This window comes from Solanum tuberosum, unplaced genomic scaffold (genome assembly GCF_000226075.1).
Source record: "Solanum tuberosum cultivar DM 1-3 516 R44 unplaced genomic scaffold, SolTub_3.0 scf00004, whole genome shotgun sequence".
Taxonomy (NCBI): Eukaryota; Viridiplantae; Streptophyta; class Magnoliopsida; order Solanales; family Solanaceae; genus Solanum; species Solanum tuberosum.
The window spans coordinates 117,552-138,473 of NW_006238930.1; the positions used below are offsets into that span (position 1 = coordinate 117,552).

A 20,922-nucleotide genomic window follows, 5' to 3' on the forward strand; every position below is an offset into this window, starting at 1 on the left:
ACACCACCCCCTCCCTCGCTCCATCCCACCCAGGCCACCCCCGTCAATTATTTTTTTTAAATAAAATTGTTTTTGGGAAATATTTCGAATTTAAAAAAAATTCATTTTTATGCCAACCCCCCATACCCCCCTCCACCCCCACACCATCCTTATAAAAAAATAAGAAAATTGTTTTCGAAAAATATTTCAGATTTTAAAAAAATTCATTTTTATGCCACCCTACCCCCCCCCCCTTGCAACCCCGTCAAATTGTTTTTGAAATAGAGTTATCTGGGTCAGGTCTTGGGTCAAATCCCAGGGTCTGATTTTGGAACGGTCATCGGGAACTTATCCTAGTTTGGATGTCAAGGTCGGGTCCTAGATCAATTATCGGAGTTGATTTTTGGATCATAAATTATTATTATCCAAAAGAGTATTTTTCAGTTTCAAGTAAAAAATAAAAGATATTTTCTGAAAAGTATTTTTCATTCACTTACCAAATATACTTGTCAACCAAACATGAGAAAACAAGTTTAAAAATTCACTTGTTTTCCAGGAAAACATTTTCCTTTGTGATGAAGTTAATTAGCATGAGTTCGTCGTCCAATATTTCAATATCCTCCCTCCTTAAAATATAAGGCTTGAGGAAAGACAATTAGATTAAGGACAACCAACTGAACAATTTGGTGCATGCTTTCAATGACTACTTCATCATCCCTACCTAATGTCACGACTCAGACCGTCGTGATTGGTACCCACACTAACAATCTGTGGAAGAACCACTACTACAACCCAAACCAAGCAATCAATCTAAAAACTAAGGCATATAAGTCAAATACTAAGGAAAGAAAAGAGTTTCCATAAACTCTAACAAAAGTTCAACAATAACTAACAAATGTGGAAGAATTAATCTAGAACCTGAAAGTCAATGTACCAAAACTCTACTAACGACAAGTCTAAGAACAAGGGGTACAACACCGAAACTAAACAACACCTTAAACAAAATTCTGAGTCCGAAAAGAGTGGACTTAAACAAGGAAGATCCATGGCAGCCTGAAAGAACTAGCTCACCCTTGAATCCGGTCACGCTCAACAATCACCTAGCTGAGGTCTATCAATAGCCACCTGAAGATGTCTTGTACTCAACAAAGAAGTAGCAGTACACAACCACAGTACAATAACATACATTAGTCAATACAACAATATAATCACATGCACATATTGAACATATATAAAATCATCAAAATATACGAACAATGAACAACTTCACGATTCTCACATATCACAGATATATCAATTTACAGCAACATACTGTCTTCCAATATCAATCATCATTAGATATGAACGAACTCATCACAAGTAGATACACAACACAATTCAATGGTCTTCTCACGAAACCCAATTCAATGGTTCTCTCATGGAACCCAAACCCAAACAGTTAGCATGCCGAAACGTGGCAATTTGATCCCATTTTTATGCCGGAACGTGGCAATTCGATCCAAGTTAGTTTTGCCAGAATGTGGCAATCCGATCCCATATTTATGCCGGAACATGGCAACCGATCCCAGTTAGTGTGTCGGATCGTGACACCCGCCCATTCGACAAACCACAATCACAATCACAATGTATATTTCACAATTATACAACAAGAGGTGATTCATGGCATACAATTATTCAATTATCCTCATTTACAACAAGTGTGATCAATAATGCAACATTCACATATATACATGTATCATAATGAAGCAAGAACAAACATACATCACACAATCATAGAATCACAACCATCACCTACCTCGAATCCAAGCTTGAATCCCCTAAGACACTTGAACCTTCCATTTACAGATTATTCCCGCTTGTTCGTGGTCTAAAAACAATCATGACAACACGTGAATCAATAAATAATCACTAATTACCCGAATTACTAACAATTCTATGAACCCTAGATCAAACTCATGATCTCAATTATCCAAATTAGGGTTGTTTCCACTATAGAATCTATAACAACCCCCCCCCCACCCCATTAATATTCACCCATTCTATTATGTTCTACAGATCGAAAAATGGATTCGGGAAGTGAAAAGCTTGCCTTTAGCCTCAAGAATGGTGAAAAACAAGTAGGAGTCGCCTGGGGTTCGTTCCTTAGCTTTAAAAGTCGAAAAGTGCATAATGGGGTCGTTTAGGGGTTTATTAAAGACTTTAAGTCGCGTCTGGCCCACCACGGCGAACCCATCCCGCTACAGCGGCCTCGCTTTGGCGGCCTACACGGAGACAGAATGTTACATGTTCACGCTAAGATCATTTTCGGGACTTCTACTCGCCCAAATTCGATTCTGTAAAGTCGTACGAGTTCCTTAATGTCTTAGCTATCTACTCATGTGGTCCAAATCATTATTAGATCTCTCATTAATTATCAGATTTTCCTACACCTTAATGACTCCAATTTCGTCATAATTTGGACTAGGTTGGAAAATTCCAAATTACTACGAAAAAATTTTCTGGCCCAAATCTTTCTCCATTGGCTATTCCATAACGGAAGTCAGGTTGTTACACCTAACCTTTAACAAAAGGTGGTATGAGGGTCCAGATTATATGCACGTACAAGGTAACCACTAATTAAGACTAAGAGCCTGTTTGAATTGGCTTAAAAGTTGGTCAAACCTACTTTTAAGTTAATTTTTTACTTCTGAAAGTGTTTGGCAAATACAAAAAATAACTTAAAATAAGTTACGAAGTGTTTGGCAAGGTAAAAAATGACTTAAAATAAATCATAAACCAAAAGTAAGTCTCCCCCTACTTTTTATTTTTAAACTTAAAAGTCATTTCAGTTTGACTTTTTATTTTTGACTTAAAAACTACTCTTTTTTAAGCCAATCCAAACAGGCTCCAAGGCAGATGGAAAAAAAAATCACCTAGACTTCACTAACTTAATCCTTAGCGAGGGTTTTAGCTAAAAAGTAGATGATTCTTGCGATGATTGATCATCTCGAGTCACATATATTCCAATCTAGTTGAGAAGCAAGAAAAGGAAGTGGTGGAACTACTAAACTAGAAAGACATGTAGACAACATTACACAATACAATTGTAGACATCAGCGCATGTCCAACAGGTTAAAACACCTAGTGTGTGACCAAAAACCAGCTGAGAAGTACTCTCACCTGCAATCAAACATAACTAACTACAGCTTTACAGTAAGAACTCTATATGCAGGATGTCACTGCTCTGATAACACACGGCGGTCAAACCTCTCATCCTCTCCTTTAAAGTTGTTCCATGGAATCTCATACTAGTCCCTTTAAAAATAATGAGATCTATGAAGCTCCAGAATGAGGGACATAAGTTGATCTTCGTCATTCTTCACTCCAAGGTCATTTGACTGCCAAACATAGCATTCATAACGAGAATGTGGATACACCAAGAGAACCATTTTCTGATTCAGTGGGGCCTGAATCATTGAACTTTTGTAATTGAACGGCTAGACACTCCATGCAACAACTTTGCAAAACCAAGAAAACTGAGCTTTCCGTCAGTGTGCCTGAGCCAGTCATGTAGAACAGCATGGACAGGAACCGAAGGGCTAAGACCAAGTTCCTGGACCAACAATTTGAAATTATATTCAGTTAGATTGCTTCCCCAATCACTTGCACACTCTCCTCTCCCGAAAAGGAAAAAAACGAGACCGTTATGTAAGAGACTGAGACGTGGCAATCAATATTCAGAACAAAAAATGAACCATGATTACCGAAGCTAATTCTTCTATCATAATGGCCCTATTGCCTTCCTTCTCGAAGATTTCATAGGCACAACGTGCATGTTGTTCCCACCGATCAAAAGCCTCAAGCTGATGAACACTTAATGCCGCTGCACAAAATTCTTCAAAATCCATCCTCCTGTACTGCAGCGCATTAAGCTGTATGACAAGGACAATCAGTATTTATTAAACCCTTAACAATGACAACACCAGTCAAATATCTGAAGTCAATAGGATCTCAAAATCTACCGATGCAAGAAAATCATGGATGCGAGCTTCCTTCATTGCATCTGTTGCATGTTTCATCAGGGCCTGGTAAAATCATGAAGATCAGCAAAAACATGAAAGATACTACAAGAGACTAATAAATCGTTCTTTTTTCCAAAAGACGGACCGTTTTGACATTGTCGAAGCTTATGGTGCCATTTTTGCTTGGTTGTAGCAGTGCAAACTGCTCCTTCAAATAGAATAGCTCATCTACTGTCAATGTCTTTGACAAAGCCTGCAAAAATTGTAGAAGTGACAAGGCCATGAAGCCCAATGCAAAAGATCAGTAAGAAATTTCAGCAAATACTATGAGGTACTAAACAGAGCTTTTATTACTTGACATGTAGCATTGGACTCGGAAGATAAAATGGGTACAGAAAAACTTTTCACAGTAGCATCATACACACCCGTAGTGCAGCTTTCCTAAGAGCAGAGGACCGCATGTAAGCCTTCATCAGTTTGAATATCAGAATATCCAAAGGCACTTCTATGTTGTGACTATTCTTTATCCATGCATGACCTGAGACAGTAAGTTGTTCAGCAGTTTGGAGAAGTTTAAAGAACAAAAAGATCGTCTTTTCCAATATAACTCAAGAAACTCACCCAAAGCCTGAGCTGCAGTCATTCTTTTCCGGGGATCCTTATTCAATAGACGTTTCACAAAGTCTTTCGCCTCAGAAGATAATGTAGGCCAAGGCTGTTCTTCAAAACTTGGATCAGCTTTGAGGACAGACCTAAATATCCCAGATTCTGTTCGAGCCCAAAAAGGACGGCTTCCACACAATAGGATATATGCTATGACACCTATACTCCAAACATCAGCCTCTGTACTATAAGATCTATGTAGAACCTCGGGCGCGACATAATATGCACTACCAACTATATCATTAAGTCTTTCATCTGCAAAGAAATTGAGCAAGGCGCGTAAACAAGTTGGTGAGCTTCTCAAATTTTATGAAAGGTAGTTTTTTTTTTCTACTTTGCTTTTTTTTTTGGGTGGGGTGGGGTGGGGAGTGGTTTCAGAGATACAGTAATGGACTAACCTGGCTTCACAAAATCAGACAGTCCAAAGTCTATTGCTTTAAGTTGTGCATTTTCCTCCTTAGACGTGAATAAGAAATTCTGGTCAATCAGAAAGCTAGAATTAGACAACGGAGAGTCTGATAGAGAGGAAGGCTTACTGAAACAGATGACATAGCTTCTCTAACAAGTGATGGATTCAGCCACAGCAAAATGCCACGGCTGAACATTTGAGCTTCTCTGTCACTTGCTAGCTAAATAAAGAAGTTCCTAAACTGTAATACTAGATGAGACAAACATTAAGTCTGCCTGATGAAAAATATATCTACACAACTTGAAACTGAAAGAAAAAACACTGCATTTGGAATATTAACATAATCCAAGACCCAGTAAAGAAAAAGGCATTTTTTTGTGCAAAACAAAATTCCTCTCTTCTACACAGGGTAAAATATCTAGATATGCTGAAATGTTGTTCGCTCTAAATCAATCATAGAGTGAGAACTTTAGTCCTCCCACCTCTGGCTTAAGATCCCGGTGTACCACACCTTGAAGGTGGCAAAATGCTACAACTTTCAGTATTTGTATCATTACAGTCTTTGCATCATCCTCTGAGTACTTTCCACCTCTGCAGGACAAGAACACTACTACTTAGCACCTTCTCTATCAATTAAAACACAAGGTTCGAATTCAAAAATATTGAAACATGGGAAAGATCAAGAACTACCTAGAGAGTATTCTATCCAAAAGCTCACCTCCTTCACACAGCCTGAAATTTAATGAGATTAATCAGCAGTATTTCAAAAGAGCGGTGTGATAAGGAAATTAGCAGATCAAGCTCCTGATAAGAGCAAAATATGATAATTGAACAAAAATGTTTGCTGAGAAAATAAACAAACTGTCATGCTACTTGAAACTCTGGTTGATAACCAATAAAGTTTTCTCTCAACCTAAGTTTGAGACTGAACCCCATCGCAAATGTAAATGTGATGGGAATTGAGTGATGAAGCTTACTCCATGACTATGTAGACATTGGTGTGGTCTTCATATGAATCATAAAATTTTACTAAATTGCTATGTCCTGTCAAAGCTCTTAATATCTTCACCTCTCTTCTCACATCCTCAATGGCTATTGCAGTAGTCATCTGGAAAAGGAAAAGAATATGATCATATATTTCAGATAAAACACCAGAAGATAATTTAAAAACACACTGGTGCACATTCTGAACAACAATAGACATGCATCAACTTACATTAGGGAATATTCAAGCAAAATAGAAATATCAAGCTAGAAACACCAGAAAGCAGCTCACAGAACAGTTATAAATTCCACCAAAATTTGGAGGGGGGGAGAGGAGAGAAGCACATGCCAAATACATCGCAAGCTCTCATTAGCACACCTATTAAGTAAGACAGACTTCCCAACTATCCACAAACTGTCAGCAGCCTTGATTAAGACAGACTGAGAACTGATAACATTATTCAAGAAGATTTTGCTGTTGTAACAATGACAACAACAACAACATACCCAGTGTAATCCCAAAAGTGGGGTCTGAGGAGGGTAGGATGTACGCAGACCTTAAGAGCCCTTAAACTCTACAACATGTATGATATTGGAGAGGAAGGGGAGGGGGTTGTGGGAGGGAGTCTTAACTTATTGAAGTAAATCCTTCTCCTTCATGTTACTTGCACAACTAGAAGGTTAAGAAAACACATTTAACTCCATCTCTCCATTTACTTTTTAAGAAATAAGAGCTACTTAACTCTAGAATATGTTCCTTTTATTTTTTTACTTCTAAACCAAATAAGGAACATGGACATCAGATGGAACTAACCGGCCTTTAGGAACAAACAAACCAAGCCATCCAATATCAAATATAGACCTGCTTGAACCAACTTTTGTAAAGTTAGTGAATTCTTCGGGTAGGACAAATACTAGTTGTCTCACATCAATTGTCATGTCGAAAGTTTGGCATTCCAAACTCAACTGTAAGTTTTTGGACATCAATGATCAATGGGAAAAAAGGGACAATAACATCACCCCTCTTCCTTGACTTTCCTTACACCCTTAAGATGTTCTTCCTCTTTTCATCGCATCCAATTATAATGTTGATACTCTATTTACTCATAGTTTATCTCAACTCAGTGCATCTTATGGACAATTGAACAGATAATTTTCAGACTCTAAAAACAGTTCAAGAAAAACTCAGACTATAGTGCACTGCAAAGATTGAATAGCTTCTTTTGAAACAGTCACCAGCATAACAAATGTAATCACAAACACCATAAAGTATGCCACTGCAACAGAAGCTGCAAAAAGCTTCCTCATTCCATCACTTCACAGCCTTTAAACTTAATTGCCAAGAAAAATTAAGCTTTGAACTTAAATCATCTGCTATACCACCTAAGGAAACAGTAGATAATGGATCCATTTGGAAAACAAAAACAATAAGTGGTACAAAAAGGACATTTGAAAATAGAAAGATAACAAAGTCAAAGACTACAATCTGTAGAGTAGATCTGACCACTAATACTCAAGTAGTAAAAAAGAGAAAAATCCAACTAACTTTGACCACAGAGATGATAGATCAATCAGTTAATCAAACTTGAAAGAAAATTGAGAGTATCACAAAATGCCAAACCTTTGATTTGGGGATGACTTTTACAGCAACTTCTTGTCCTTTAACCTCACCTTTCTTGAACTTAGCTTTACAAGTATATCCAAAATGCCCTCTTCCAACTTCCTCTCCCAGCTCATACTTGTTCCCAAAATTCTTCGAAAATCCAAAACTCTTATCAAGCCCCGCGCCGCCTCCACCGCCGCCGCCAACCTCCGTTTCATTTACTTCGGGAATCGCAGACTCATTCGGTTTCACAGAGCCGTGTCGCCGAGCCAACACAGCACGGATGTGTTTCGCCGGAGACGGCGGAGGAAATGGCCGTTTAAAAAACCTTCGAGGAGTAGAATTAGAGCTGGCATTCGCCGGAGATCTCAACGGAGATTTCTTGGAGAACAAATAATGCGCCGGACTAGGACTGTAGAAAGGGAAAAAAGGTGACTTTTTACCTACATCAGCTTCGTCCTTTTTCGTCCTTTCTTGCTGATGACTGTTACCGTCCTCATTATTGTTCGGAGTAGCTTTCACCGGAAGTGTAGCTCTGTTGCCGGCGACAGTAATGCTGTCGTCGGAATAATTTGAGGGTCTAGAAGTGCAAGCACCCATTGGGGTTTCAGAAACAACGCAATGTACTTGAAGAACAAATTAAGGCAAAAAAAAGCTCAGTTAGCTCTAAAAGTTGAGAAAATTGCACGAAAACGAAATTAGTATAAATTAGCGGAAATTGTTTATTTTGAAGTTTGAATTTGTGTTGAAGAGAGATGAAGAAGATGGATCTGCAGAGTGCAGAAGGCGATAAAAAGGAAACGACGAGATGTTCGCTTTTTTGTCTGAAAAATATACTCTATATTTTAACAAAAATAAGAATAGAAAACACCAAGGCCATAAATCTTCTAATCAATTTATTAAAAGTAATTGAAATTTGATACTAATAAATTTTATTTATATCTGTGGTGCAGAAGACTTTAATATCTTTAGTAATTTGACTATTCTCTTTTTTTTTAACAAATACGTATAACTTATTTTTTTGTTAAGTTTACAAATCCATCCAAAATCTAGAAGCTTCATCTTTCCTTTGTGGTCGTTTTTCTTTTCTATATTAGGAAGATGAGATTAGAGGAGGTGAGTATATACTTAAAATTTCTCTTTTATTTTGAGATTATATAACATGTTCGAGGGATTGGAAGCAAAAAATTTATGTCAAGAACAGATTAAAATATATTTTTACCTCTATTAAAATGGATGTAAATTGCGATTAGAAACTCGAACTCTCACTGTTTTACATTTTGTTATAGGAGAGCATTTCTTAGAGATATTTCAAAGTCATTTTATATGCATGATAAGATGACATATTTCAGAATTAATTTTGATATTAAATACTCTCTATGTTCCTAATTATTTGTCTACTTTTCCTTTTATAGTTGTCCTTAATCACTTGTCCATTTTGACAAATTAAGAAATGACATTTTTTTTTACCTATCATACCCTCAATTAATTACTTTGAAATAGGTAGAACTTCTTGAAAATTTTAAATTTTTAATTCATCGTAATATGACAAACTTACTATGTCAATCATTATTTTCTTAATAGGTGTGTCAATTCAAAAGTTGACAAGTCATTAGAGATAGAGAAAGTATATATTATATTTGATTTGATTGATTTGTATTATTTTATATTTATCTATAATGCAGGATAAACTGGTCTCAAAGTTATAATCTCATACTATAATTTCAAAATAATTTTGTGGACCAAACGACCCTTTGATATCTATATATATATATATATTTTCCTATTTTGTGCTATCAGTGATAATTAATTACATGAATATCGTGTATTTATTACGCTTTCAATAATACAAATCTAAATTTATTATACGTTAGATTGAAGTTTATTTGAACGAGGAGGTTAATGTACTCCTCCTATTATACCCTTATTTACACTTCTTGAAAATTGTAAAAGTGTATGTTGTTTCCCTCCAATTTATTTCACTTGAATTCAAATAAGTGGTTGTAATTTTGAAGTGAAAAGTTGTCATAAGGGTAAAATTGTAACTTCACTGTGCTAATCATTGTTGCCTTAATCTGTGTGCCATTTCTAAAGTGGACAACTAAAAAGGGACGGAGGGAGTATATAAAAATACTATTCACTGACAAAATTTGTTTAACTAACTAACCTTGAACGTAAAACTAGCCGTATGGTTTGTTTAAAAATGACGAAAGCTATTAAGTATTAACAATGACAGATAATTAATAATTAAAGCTCCGCTGAAAAAATAGATTGCTTATATTGGAAGTCCTAGCCATTTTGTTGACCTCCACGTGTCGATATTAAGATGGGTTTCAATCATAGAAACTTGAATATTTTAAAACAAAAAACACTTATTTAGTTAGTTAGTAGCGAATGATAATAGTCTTTTCTAATGTATAAATATGGATTAATTAACCATAATCTAGTAAGTCATGGCTCGTACGTGTATAATATAACTTAATTTTATCTTTTACTAATGAAAAGGAATCCCACATATAAATCTCATTCCACAATAATAATTCGCGCACAAATAATATGATTTGATAAACATTACTCTAACATAATAGATCGTAAATTATATGAGGTAAATTATACCTAAAAAAGTCTGTACAATGAACTCAACTAAAAAATATATGAGGAATTTTAAATATGAGATTTTTAATTGAAAATTTTCTTGCTCAACCAACTTGGTTGTTTGTTTAGATTATTGAATATATATATATATATTAGGGAAAAAACAAGAAGAGTGAGATAAGATTGAGACAAAACTAACCTACGATTTTGTCTTTAAAAGGTTTTAAATTTTGTCTGTTAGTATTTGGGTAAAATCAAAGATGTGGAATAAAGGGACAATTCTTCTGTTTTGGCATTAAGCAGCAAAGGAATCCACACCTTCCATGTTTTCACAACTCTTTCTACTACTTGTTGTTTTCAATATACAAAATTGCCTTTCTTTATGTTTGAAATTTCTTGGAATTTACAAGCTCCTTCAAATTTACTCATATGTGTTTAAATTTCATTTACCAATAACAAATCAGAATTGATGCTTTGCCATAATTAATTGGAGTTCTTCTTTCTAGCATTGAAATCTCATTTCCCTCTTAGCTATAATACACGTACGTAGGACATAAATTGTCATGTAGGACATATGTGTCTATTTTTACTTGTATACACTCAATGTTTGAGAGCATGAGTATGAAATTGAGGCAAGTTAAATGACATATTTATGTATTATACTGAAACAATTTTATTTTTGACTAATTATCTTTGATGACATCATCATTAATATTATAATTATCATCATCTCATTTTTAATTATTTCCTGAGGTGGCAATTAGTTGTGGATTAAACTTATAGACTTTTTTTCATCACTAATACGTACGTGCTTAGCTAGTTGTTGTACTAATTATAATTTGTTTGTCATGAATGATGAAACTGTTATTGCCGGCCGTGTACGTACTTTGACAATTTTTTCTCCAACATATTATATTGTAAATAAGAATACAAATATAAAATTGAACATAAAGTCATATATTAATTTAACAGAATCCTCAGTCCTCACCTATCAATAATCATCTCACTTGGTTAAGAAACAATTTATTTTAAAATTAATTATTTTATAATTGTTATTCACTCTCAATACAGATAAAACTAACATTATTATCTCAAGATAAATAGTTTCATGATAAGATTAATTCATCCTAAAATTAATTATGATATTTTATCCCTTGTTTCTCGTGCTAGAGCCCCTTAGGTACATCGAAGTGCTTTATCTCATTATTATTTGTGGTTAAGGCCTAGCTTTTCAATATGAATATTTCTTTGGTCTTTTCTTTTATTATTGAAGAAAACACTTCTTAATTGAGAGAGGACTTTTTTATATTATTGATATAGGACAAAAAAAAAAAAGGAGAGAGGTGAGACAATCTAATGAGGCTCTTAAGAGATGGAATAGTTATATTAAACACACATATATTGCTGCTAGCTCCATATTTATAACATCATGTGCTGTTTAATTATGATATGATAAAGTGGTCCTGGGAGATTTTCTTTCTCCTTTTTTCTTACTTTTTTATCAGTTTCATCGACTTTATTTTTCTTTTTTCTTATTAAGAATCTCTTTTTCATTAACTTTAATTCTTTTTCTGGATAGCCTGCACTACAGTTTTTATTTTTATTTTTTCCCCATAAGTATGCATGTACATCTTGGTGATTAAAGCATATATATTATGAATTTACTAATAATAAATGTTATTAAGTCAAAAAGTTTAAGGATTGGAGAGCGGTATTTGATATTTGAAAACGGAATATAATTCATCTGTGGCCAAAACTCACTCATAGATATCATGTGTGAATTTGTTGGGTATCTCTTTAATCATTTGTACAAATTAAAGTGAAATCTTTGCAACTTTTCTTTAATCATTTAGTGGGATGATAAATAGAATGAAACGCACTTTCCCATAAGGATTCTTTACCTTATATGTTCAGCACAAGTTCTCTTATATGAGACTTTGGTAGGTACGTATTCCATGTTTCATTTTACTTGGCCAGGTTGAAAAATTGACGCTTTTTAAAAGAATTTTTTTATTAATAGTCCCTTTTTTACTAGATTAACTTTATTAATTATATTTTGAAAATCTAAATATTGACTAGTAATACTTTATATAGTTATTTAATGATATAGGACGAGAGAAATTCGTAATCGCTATTCTTTGGGTGCGCACATGTAAAACCATCGCTCCTATGCATAATGCAATATCTCGCAAACCACACAAGAGAGATAACTCGTAGACAAGCCTGGTACGACGAAACCTTGCTGGTCACCGGCTATTTGATGTCATCGCCACGAGTAAAATCATAACATATGTGTAATGACATACCTTATATGATCTAATTAAGACTAGATTATGGTTGGAGTTTGGTCACGGGGATATGTTAATCAGTTGTGGTTGTGGTTGATAATCAAGCACCTAAACTGTTAAGTGCAAGGGAAGCTGCAAATTACCTTACTTGCCACAAGGACAATCTCACGAGTGATATTTAAAGTATATTTATTTCAACTGTCAACGATGTATATGATCCATTCATTTTTAATTAAAAGTTTATAAATTTGATAAAGAGGCATTTTCCTTATAATGAGTCGATATATGTCAGATGAATCCGAATTATAGTTGCACTAGTAAATTTCAAATACTAAAGATAAAGAAAAAGAAAAGAAATGGAGTAGTACAGTACTGTGTTGGGATTTATGCAGTTTTGATGATTGATAAGGAAAGATGAAACACGCCAGTCAATATGATCCAAATGTGCACTATCACGAGTAGTTGAATTCGAGAAAGCTTTTAAAATGAATAAAGATAAGAGTGCAGAAATAAAGGAATGGATAATGCTAATTTCGTGAGAAAGCCCAGTAAACATCTGATGAATTGAAGAGAAAGAATCAATGAGTTTGATTTGAAGAAGGAGTCTAAAGCGAAGAGTTTTAATTGAAGAAGGAGTCTCACTTAAAGTAGAATTCTTCAAGTTACTGCTGAATTGAAGTGTTGGAGTTTGACTACAATACAAAAGAATCAATGAATGTAATTTGAAGAAGAAGTCTAAAGAAGCAATGAGTTTGAATTGAAAAAGAAGTCTTACTTGAAGTAGAATTCTTAGTCAAGAGAGTTCAAGTCAACGAGGAGTTTGAAGTGAACAATAACGCTATGAAGAATTGTGCTTAAATAAAAGTGAAGGCGTCCAGAATATTTGTGCACTTACAGAGCAATTGAGAAATTGACTTCGCAAGTGCTACCAGCGAACTGAAGAAACACATCGAAGAACCTGATCCTTTTACAGAGTTTATGTGTTAGGAGTTTTTCTTTGTGAATGAGTGTTGATGTAATCTTAGTTCAGTGAGTTATAAAAAACTGAATTAGGAGTGTTGTCTTCAGGTTGCGATAACTCGAAGAGTTGGGAACACATACCTTGGGAGGTTTGTGTTGAAGGTTTGGAATTAGAGTTAGTTCCTAGGATTACAAGAGTTGTAATATAAATTCGTAACTTGAAGTCAAGGAATTAGAGTTAGTTCCGTAGGTCGCAAAGTTTGTAATCTATTTCTGTGGAGGCTCAGTGATTTAGTGAAGTTGGAGTTAAATCCTGTAGGGGTACAGGTCGTGGTTTTTTACACCTTTTGAGCCGGGTGTTTTCCACGTAAAAATATTGTGTTTTTACTTGTTGTACTTACCGCTTTGTTGGAACACGTTAGGTAACATGTTTTACACTTAGGCAAAAAGTTAAAATTAGCAAATTACTAGGCCGTGCAAAATAACATACTATATATATTATATATAGTTTCATTAGTTTGTCCTTAAAGGTGAGCGTTGACCAAAGTAGTTCCATGATTGAATTCCAACAATGAGGACGACAATGATGTTCACTCCATGTCCCATATCTCAAATGCAAGTAAAAAGAGAAACAACTAGCTAGTGTGTCCCAACATCTCATACTCTTTTTAGGTCTTCACATCATCCAAATGTCAATGTCATTACTTTTCCAAGTGTTTTTAGCCAAAATTATTTCTTATCTTTGAGGGTAGATTTAATTTTGTCCTCCTAATATATAATCTTGAGCATTGTTGATATTTGGTAGTTAAAGTTTGCAAATATTGAACACATATATTATGTCTATCTGAGAATTCCCTCTTATGTTAGAAAACTAACAGACCCGTCTCTCTCGCTGCTTAAAAAAAGTCAGTCAATTTACCTCACTTTTCAATTTTTACCTACCATTCTTGATATTTGCACTGTCATTTTCCATAAATGTTTCTGTTCCCTTGCTTTTAAGTGAATATGCACCATTCTGATTTCAGAGAGTTTTGAGTTCATCATAAAACTTTATAATGCTAAATTGTAAAGTGACTAAAGAAGGATAGAAGTAACTAAAAGAGTTGGCAGCAACTAAATTTGGTGCGTGAAATTTATATCTGCTGAAACAGGAAATGGGGTAGACTTGCAACATGATGAAAGACAAAATACAACTTAAATGCAAACTAAGTATTCCCTCTTCATTTTGATTAAGCCTTATTTTTTTAAAGAACGTGCAAAGTTTAAAGTGGACAAATAGAAGTGAAAGGAGGGAGTTTTTGTGAATTGTTTATTAATGGAAGTTAATGAAAGAAATTAAGGACATTGAAACAACAATGTAAAAGGGAGGTTGTACGGACAAACTACATTGGAGGCTGATGATGTATATGATAGATTAGAAAATTAGTACACTAGCGCAACAAGAGAGAAATATTATGTTTCCATATCTCAGAAACCTAGCCAACATCATCCAGCATCAAGTTTCTACAAAGATTTTCCAGATAACGATAATCTTAGTAAAACTCAATAAGGATAACATTTTTGGTTTTAGCATCTCCATCACTCTCAGATTGCAGTAGAACCCTGCACCCTGTCATGCACACATACAAATCTTTCAAATTAAGAGATAGAAAATCAACATTGTAGTACATACATAACTACCATCATCCAGTTAAAAAGAGATTTTAAATTCTAGGCTAACCGAATTGAAAATTTCTCGAATTCAAATCAACAATTTAGGTAAGCTCACATTAATGACTTGACATTTATGTAAAACATTAGAAAAATGTTAAACAAGGTATTGATTAACCAAAGAAATGAACAACTGAACTGGAAAACGAACTAATTTTCGTTTTAAATATCCAAATCAAATCAGCTGATCAAGCATCCCTGCGAAGAGTTCAAATCAACGATTGACATAATTAGTTGTCCTCCATGTAAAAGAGGAAGAAAAAAAAATACTAGCAAGGTATTCTATGTAGAAGCATAACCGAACCGAACTGTTTCGGTTGGAGAAGAAGAGGAACCGAACCGAACTGATTCGGTTGGAGAAGATTAGGAACCGAACCGAGCTGTTTCGATTGGAGAAGAGGAGGAACCGAACCGAACCGCAGTTATCATATTTATGGAATTCGGTTTGGATTTGTTCTTAAGACCGAATCGAAATTATCTGCTTCGATTTGAGAAGATGAAGAAATCCAAACCGAACTGATCATATAACATTTATGTGTCATCCAGGAAAACCGAAAAACTGAAAAAAAGAATCCATGTAAAAATTTCAAGTTGAACTGAATCCCTGTCAAGTGTTGACATAGACAATTGACCTCCATGTAAAAGAGAAAAGAAATGCTCGGCAGCATATTCCAGGTAGAGAGAGAACCAAACATTTATCTATTTTATGAACAAGAGAAGCACGAACAGAACCCCAGTTATCATATTGAAATTCGGTTTGATTTCATTTTCAACAACATCCTTAGCGAACTTATCTGTTTAGGGTTAGAGAAAAACCGAATCAAACCACAGTTATCATATTAAATAGTTTGGTTTTGATTTGTACTTAAAATCGAACCGAAATTATTTGCTTCGGATTGGGAAGATGAAAAACCAAACCGAATTGCACTTGTAATATTTAAAAATACGATTTTGATTTCTATTTCAAAACGAACCAAATCAACCGCAGTTATCAAACTCGGTTTGGATTTCTACTTAAAACCGGACCGAATCACCATTATCATATTTAATAACTCGGGTTTTGATAGCTCCTTAAAACCGAATCGAAATTATGTGCTTCAGTTTGAGAAGAGGAAAAACCGAACCCAACCGAGATTATCTATCCAGTTTGAGAAGAGAAAACAACAAACTGAACCGAACACTTGTCATATTTAAGAACTCGGTTTTGAGTTCTCCTAAAAACCGAACCGAAATTATCTGCTTTGGTTTGATTTAAGGAAAAATCAAACCAAACCGTAACTATTTGCTCTAGTTTGAGAAGGGGAAAAACCAAACTGAACCACAATTATTATATTAAAAAGCCGGTTGATTTTTCCTTAAAACCAAACAGAAAATATTTGAGAAGAGGAAAAACCAAACCGAACTACGGTGATATTAATAACTGGGTTTTGGTTTTTTCCTACAACCGAACTGAATTATCTTCTTCGGTTTGAGAAGAGGAAAATCCAAACCAAACCGAAGTGCACAAATTATGCACAAGTTCTGTTTCGGTGCGTCATCTAGAAATGAAATGCCGAAAACTTGAATAGAAGAAGTAGGTAAACATTCCAAATTGAACCGACTGATCAATAATATCTCAAGCTAAGAATGCAATAAAAAATCCAGGAGAAAATGATCAAAATGGTCCTTAATGTATGGGTTTGATTCCATTTGGTCCTTAATATATGAACTTGATGAAAATGCTCCCTTATGTATCATAAATTGTGACCAATTTGGTTTTTAACCCTAAAATTAATATATATATTTATTTATTTTTGCCGTCAAAATACACGGAATATGTAAAAGATGCGCTCGTTCAAGACTTTCCTTCCCCTATTTCCAAAAATTCCAAAGGACACATCAATTTTTTTTTAACCAAAAGGGCAAAATCGCTCCTGACGGAGCGATTTTCTTCTGACAAAATTGATGCCGTGACTCCTTTAAAAACCATAAAAATCGCTGCCGGTCCAAATTTTTTTTTTCTTTTTTCTTTAAAATCGTTGCTGTGAAAATTTTTTTAACAACGCTGATCCAGCAGCGTTTAAAAGATAGAAATAGCTACTATAGCAGCCATTTTCTTAAAAAAATTCCCGAGGCGAGGATTCCTTAAAAAAATAATGGGAAATCGCTCCACGTGTAGCGATTTTAGTTTAAATTTTTTTTTAAATAATCGCTGCCAAGGCAGCGATTTCAGTAAGAATTATTATTATTATTTTCCAATTGCTACTAGCAATCAAAAAGTATACAATAAAAAATTATAAAGTAATTCAATTGGGAAATTTTTTCTACTCAAATCGTTGCCGTGGCAGCGATTTCCCATTATTTTTTTAAGCAGTCCTCGCCTCGGGAATTTTTAATAAAAAAAAAATTAAATTTTTTAAAGAAAATGGCTACTATAGCAGCTATTTCTATTTTTTAAACGCTGTTGGGGCAGCGTTGTTAAAAAAAAATTCACAGCAGCGATTTAAAAAAAAAAAGAAATTTCAGTTGTATCGGCAGCGATTTTTATGTTTTTTAAAGGAGTAACGGCGAAAATTGCTTCGTCAAGAGTGATTTTGCCCTTTTGGTTAAAAAAAAATTGATGTGCCCTTTAGAAATTTTTGGAAATAGCGGAAGGAAAGTCTTGAACAAGCGCATCTTTTACATATTTCGTGTATTTTGATGGCAAAATAAATAAATATTAATTTTAGGGTTAAGAACCAAATTGATCACAATTTATAACATATAAAGGACTATTTCCATGAAGTTCATATATTAAGAACCAAATGGAATCAAAGCCCATACATTAAGGACCATTTTGATCATTTCCCCAAAATTCCCGTATGGCATCCATGTAAAAGAAGAAAGAAAAACAGAATCAAACCAAACCGAACTAGAAAAACTTGCTGGATCCGTTACGGTTACCGAGAGTAGTTCAAATAACAAAATCAATCCAATGATAAAAACAACACCCCAATCCAAAGTCCAAATCAGCACAAGTAGTCTAAGCATGATAGATGACTAAAAGAGATTTTAGATGCGGTTTCAAAAACCAAAAAATATATTAGAGAAAAAAAAATTACTGTGAAAAGAGGAAGAAGGAATTTATAAATTCAGTTTTGGTTGGCCAAAACCAAAAATCAAAGTAAAAAACTAAAATGAACCTAGAATTTGAATCTTCCATTGCAGGGAATGAAGCTCAAGCTTGATTTGATGCGAAGATTGAACTCCGCTCTCAGAGTGACGGAGAAAGATAGGAATGTGTTTGTCAAGCGTGCTTAATGGCTCAAGCGGTTAGCTTTGGCAGTGCATTTTATGCTTTCGCTTATACTCGCTATTTAACATTACTAGATTGGTTCAGCTCAATGTAACAAGGGAAATGGGAATGGATCGGAAGCCTATTTGGGCTAACCAAATTAGGAGATTTATGGGACGTTGTTCAAAAGTTATTGAAAAATTTGCATAGTGTATCATGCATGCATTTTGGTATACAGATATATGGGCCGTTGTTTAAGGTGTCAATGTTTTAATTTTTAGGCCAATTGTATTTTTAAGTTCCTTTTTTTTCAATTCAAACTTTATGATTTTCATTTTTAGTGTTCTGAAATTTAGTTTTTTCAGCTCAAACTATCTTAATTCTCTGGATCATATAATTGAAATATGACAAATATGAAAGCTTATCATAGACATCCAAAAAAATTGGATTGTGAAATTCGAATTTCAGAATCACATGCATCCTGAAGTTTCAATTGTCTTAAAATTAAGCACTTTCAATTAAGTTAGAATCGAAACATTGTACATGCAGACACTTTTTTCTTGTTTGTGCAAAGAATAAGAATAAACAAAACGAGAACAAGAAAAAAAAGGATAAAAAATAAAAATAAAAGCATCGATAGCTTCGTTCGATGATTAATTGGATTATCAATCAGCTATAATTGTCCAAGTTGGTATTGTTGGGTTATGAAGGGTGATTAGGGCGTCATGCGGAAGCTTACAATTGTAAATAATATGGTTGATAAATTAGACGACACATAAAACTATACTAAAGGATATAATATTATTATTTGATATGACCATTGGTCTACATAATTAAAAACTAATAAAAAACATAAAAACTGTAGAGAGAAAATCTCCCCATAAACAAAACTCTCTAAACAACTACATTGTTGATTCTATTGTGTTTTCTATGAGAATAGAGATCTTCAATTTATAGATCTCCAAACTATTCCTCTAAGGAAAGAATAAACCAAATATGGAAGAAAATTATATTTTCCTTTCAGAAAAAGTTCAAGTATTTATGGTAATACTTGACTTTTCTTTAAGGAAATAAATAAACTTCAATTAAGGAAAGAAAATCAGGGCAAAACCCTAACAGGTATCAAGTGGCTGATGGCTACATTTAATCATTTGGATATGTCCACACTTATCTAATTGAGGACTTGACTATATTTATGGGTCTAAATATTAAATGAATAAACAGTCCAACATTTTCTCAATTTATAATCAGTCAAATAGTACGATCTAGTAGTTGGTGTGATCTCTGATTTCATAACGAAAATTATTGGATCTTTATGTTGAGTCTAAATTAAATAATAAAAATATTTTTTTTGACCAATTTAAATTTCTAAATAAAATAATGACATGTAATTAAATTTCATCGTCATTCATTATCAAAAACGAGTTTTCACTTCATCATTTTTGAAGTGGTCAATTCCTTCGTTTTCACACGGAAAAATGGTGTAAAAATCAAGCTTGGGGGGCTAGCTATCAATTTGTTTGGAACTTTCTGGTCCCATTTTTTCCCATTTTCTTGTTTGACGCGTTGAGGGCGCAAAAAAGTTAGACCATTGGGTTGTTACGTTGTACCACTACGACGAAAGTTAATGGAGTCAAACTTTTATTATTATATATATATCTAATGAATGACCAGGCTCTATATTTTAAGATGAATATAATTAATTTAGAACGATTTTTTTTACCAAACCTGACCACGTTGTAATTATATTGTAAGTATTAAAATACGTTGAAGATTCACAACGTGAAAAAATATAATTAGTGGGATGCATATGAGAAGTCCAATTCAGAACAAAGAAAAGTAGAAGTGGGATCATAGGTAAACTCCCACTAACTTCACAAAAGAGATTCGTTTACCGACAAAATTCGCCCTTATCACTTCAAAAAATAGTACTCTCCCAATATAAGTACTTGCAATAAATAAGCAGTAAAAATATTTAATTCACGAGCGACCACGTGTTTCGTTTATTTTATTTACATTAAACTAACTCAACTAACAATAATTAAGACTTAAGAGCTTCTATTTATAATAATAAAAATATACAATAGTTAACCATATAATTAAGTGATAAAAGTATATATACTAACACATGTACATATCATACATCTATTCTTCTTAGTTAATTTTTATAATAAAAACAATATGATCGTAAAGTAAAGTAAATATAACAACATAAACGAGGATGAATTTAACGTTTGAAATTTCCCAAAAAAAGTCCAAATACAAGAGATAAAAGGTACATAAAGACTCATATTAGTCATAACGATAATGCCAAAACGGGAAGATTAAAATAACATGTGAAAGTAATTAAAATTCCTCAAAAAAGTAGTCATTCAAAGTAAGGACAAGAGAAAAAGACTTTGATAAAGTCACCTAGCACTATTAAGCAGCCAAGATAGGCAATGGGCTAATATTAGTAGTATAAATACTTGCCTCCG

At 33.9% G+C, this 20,922-nt stretch overlaps 1 protein-coding gene across 1 annotated transcript; it reads right to left on the reverse strand.

Moving 5' to 3' along the window:
* Positions 1–3,002: 3,002 nt before the first annotated feature.
* LOC102588824 (CDPK-related kinase 5) lies at positions 3,003–8,486 on the reverse strand. The gene is made up of 11 exons (XM_006338153.2): positions 7,658–8,486; positions 6,030–6,160; positions 5,743–5,784; positions 5,535–5,643; positions 5,042–5,120; positions 4,602–4,898; positions 4,406–4,518; positions 4,126–4,233; positions 3,981–4,043; positions 3,723–3,890; positions 3,003–3,571 (listed from the first exon to the last, which is right to left on the reverse strand). The coding sequence occupies exons 1-11, from the start codon at positions 8,237–8,239 to the stop codon at positions 3,431–3,433; spliced, it is 1,833 nt and encodes a 610-aa protein (XP_006338215.1). The 5' UTR covers positions 8,240–8,486; the 3' UTR covers positions 3,003–3,430.
* Between the last annotated feature and the right edge of the window lie 12,436 nt (positions 8,487–20,922).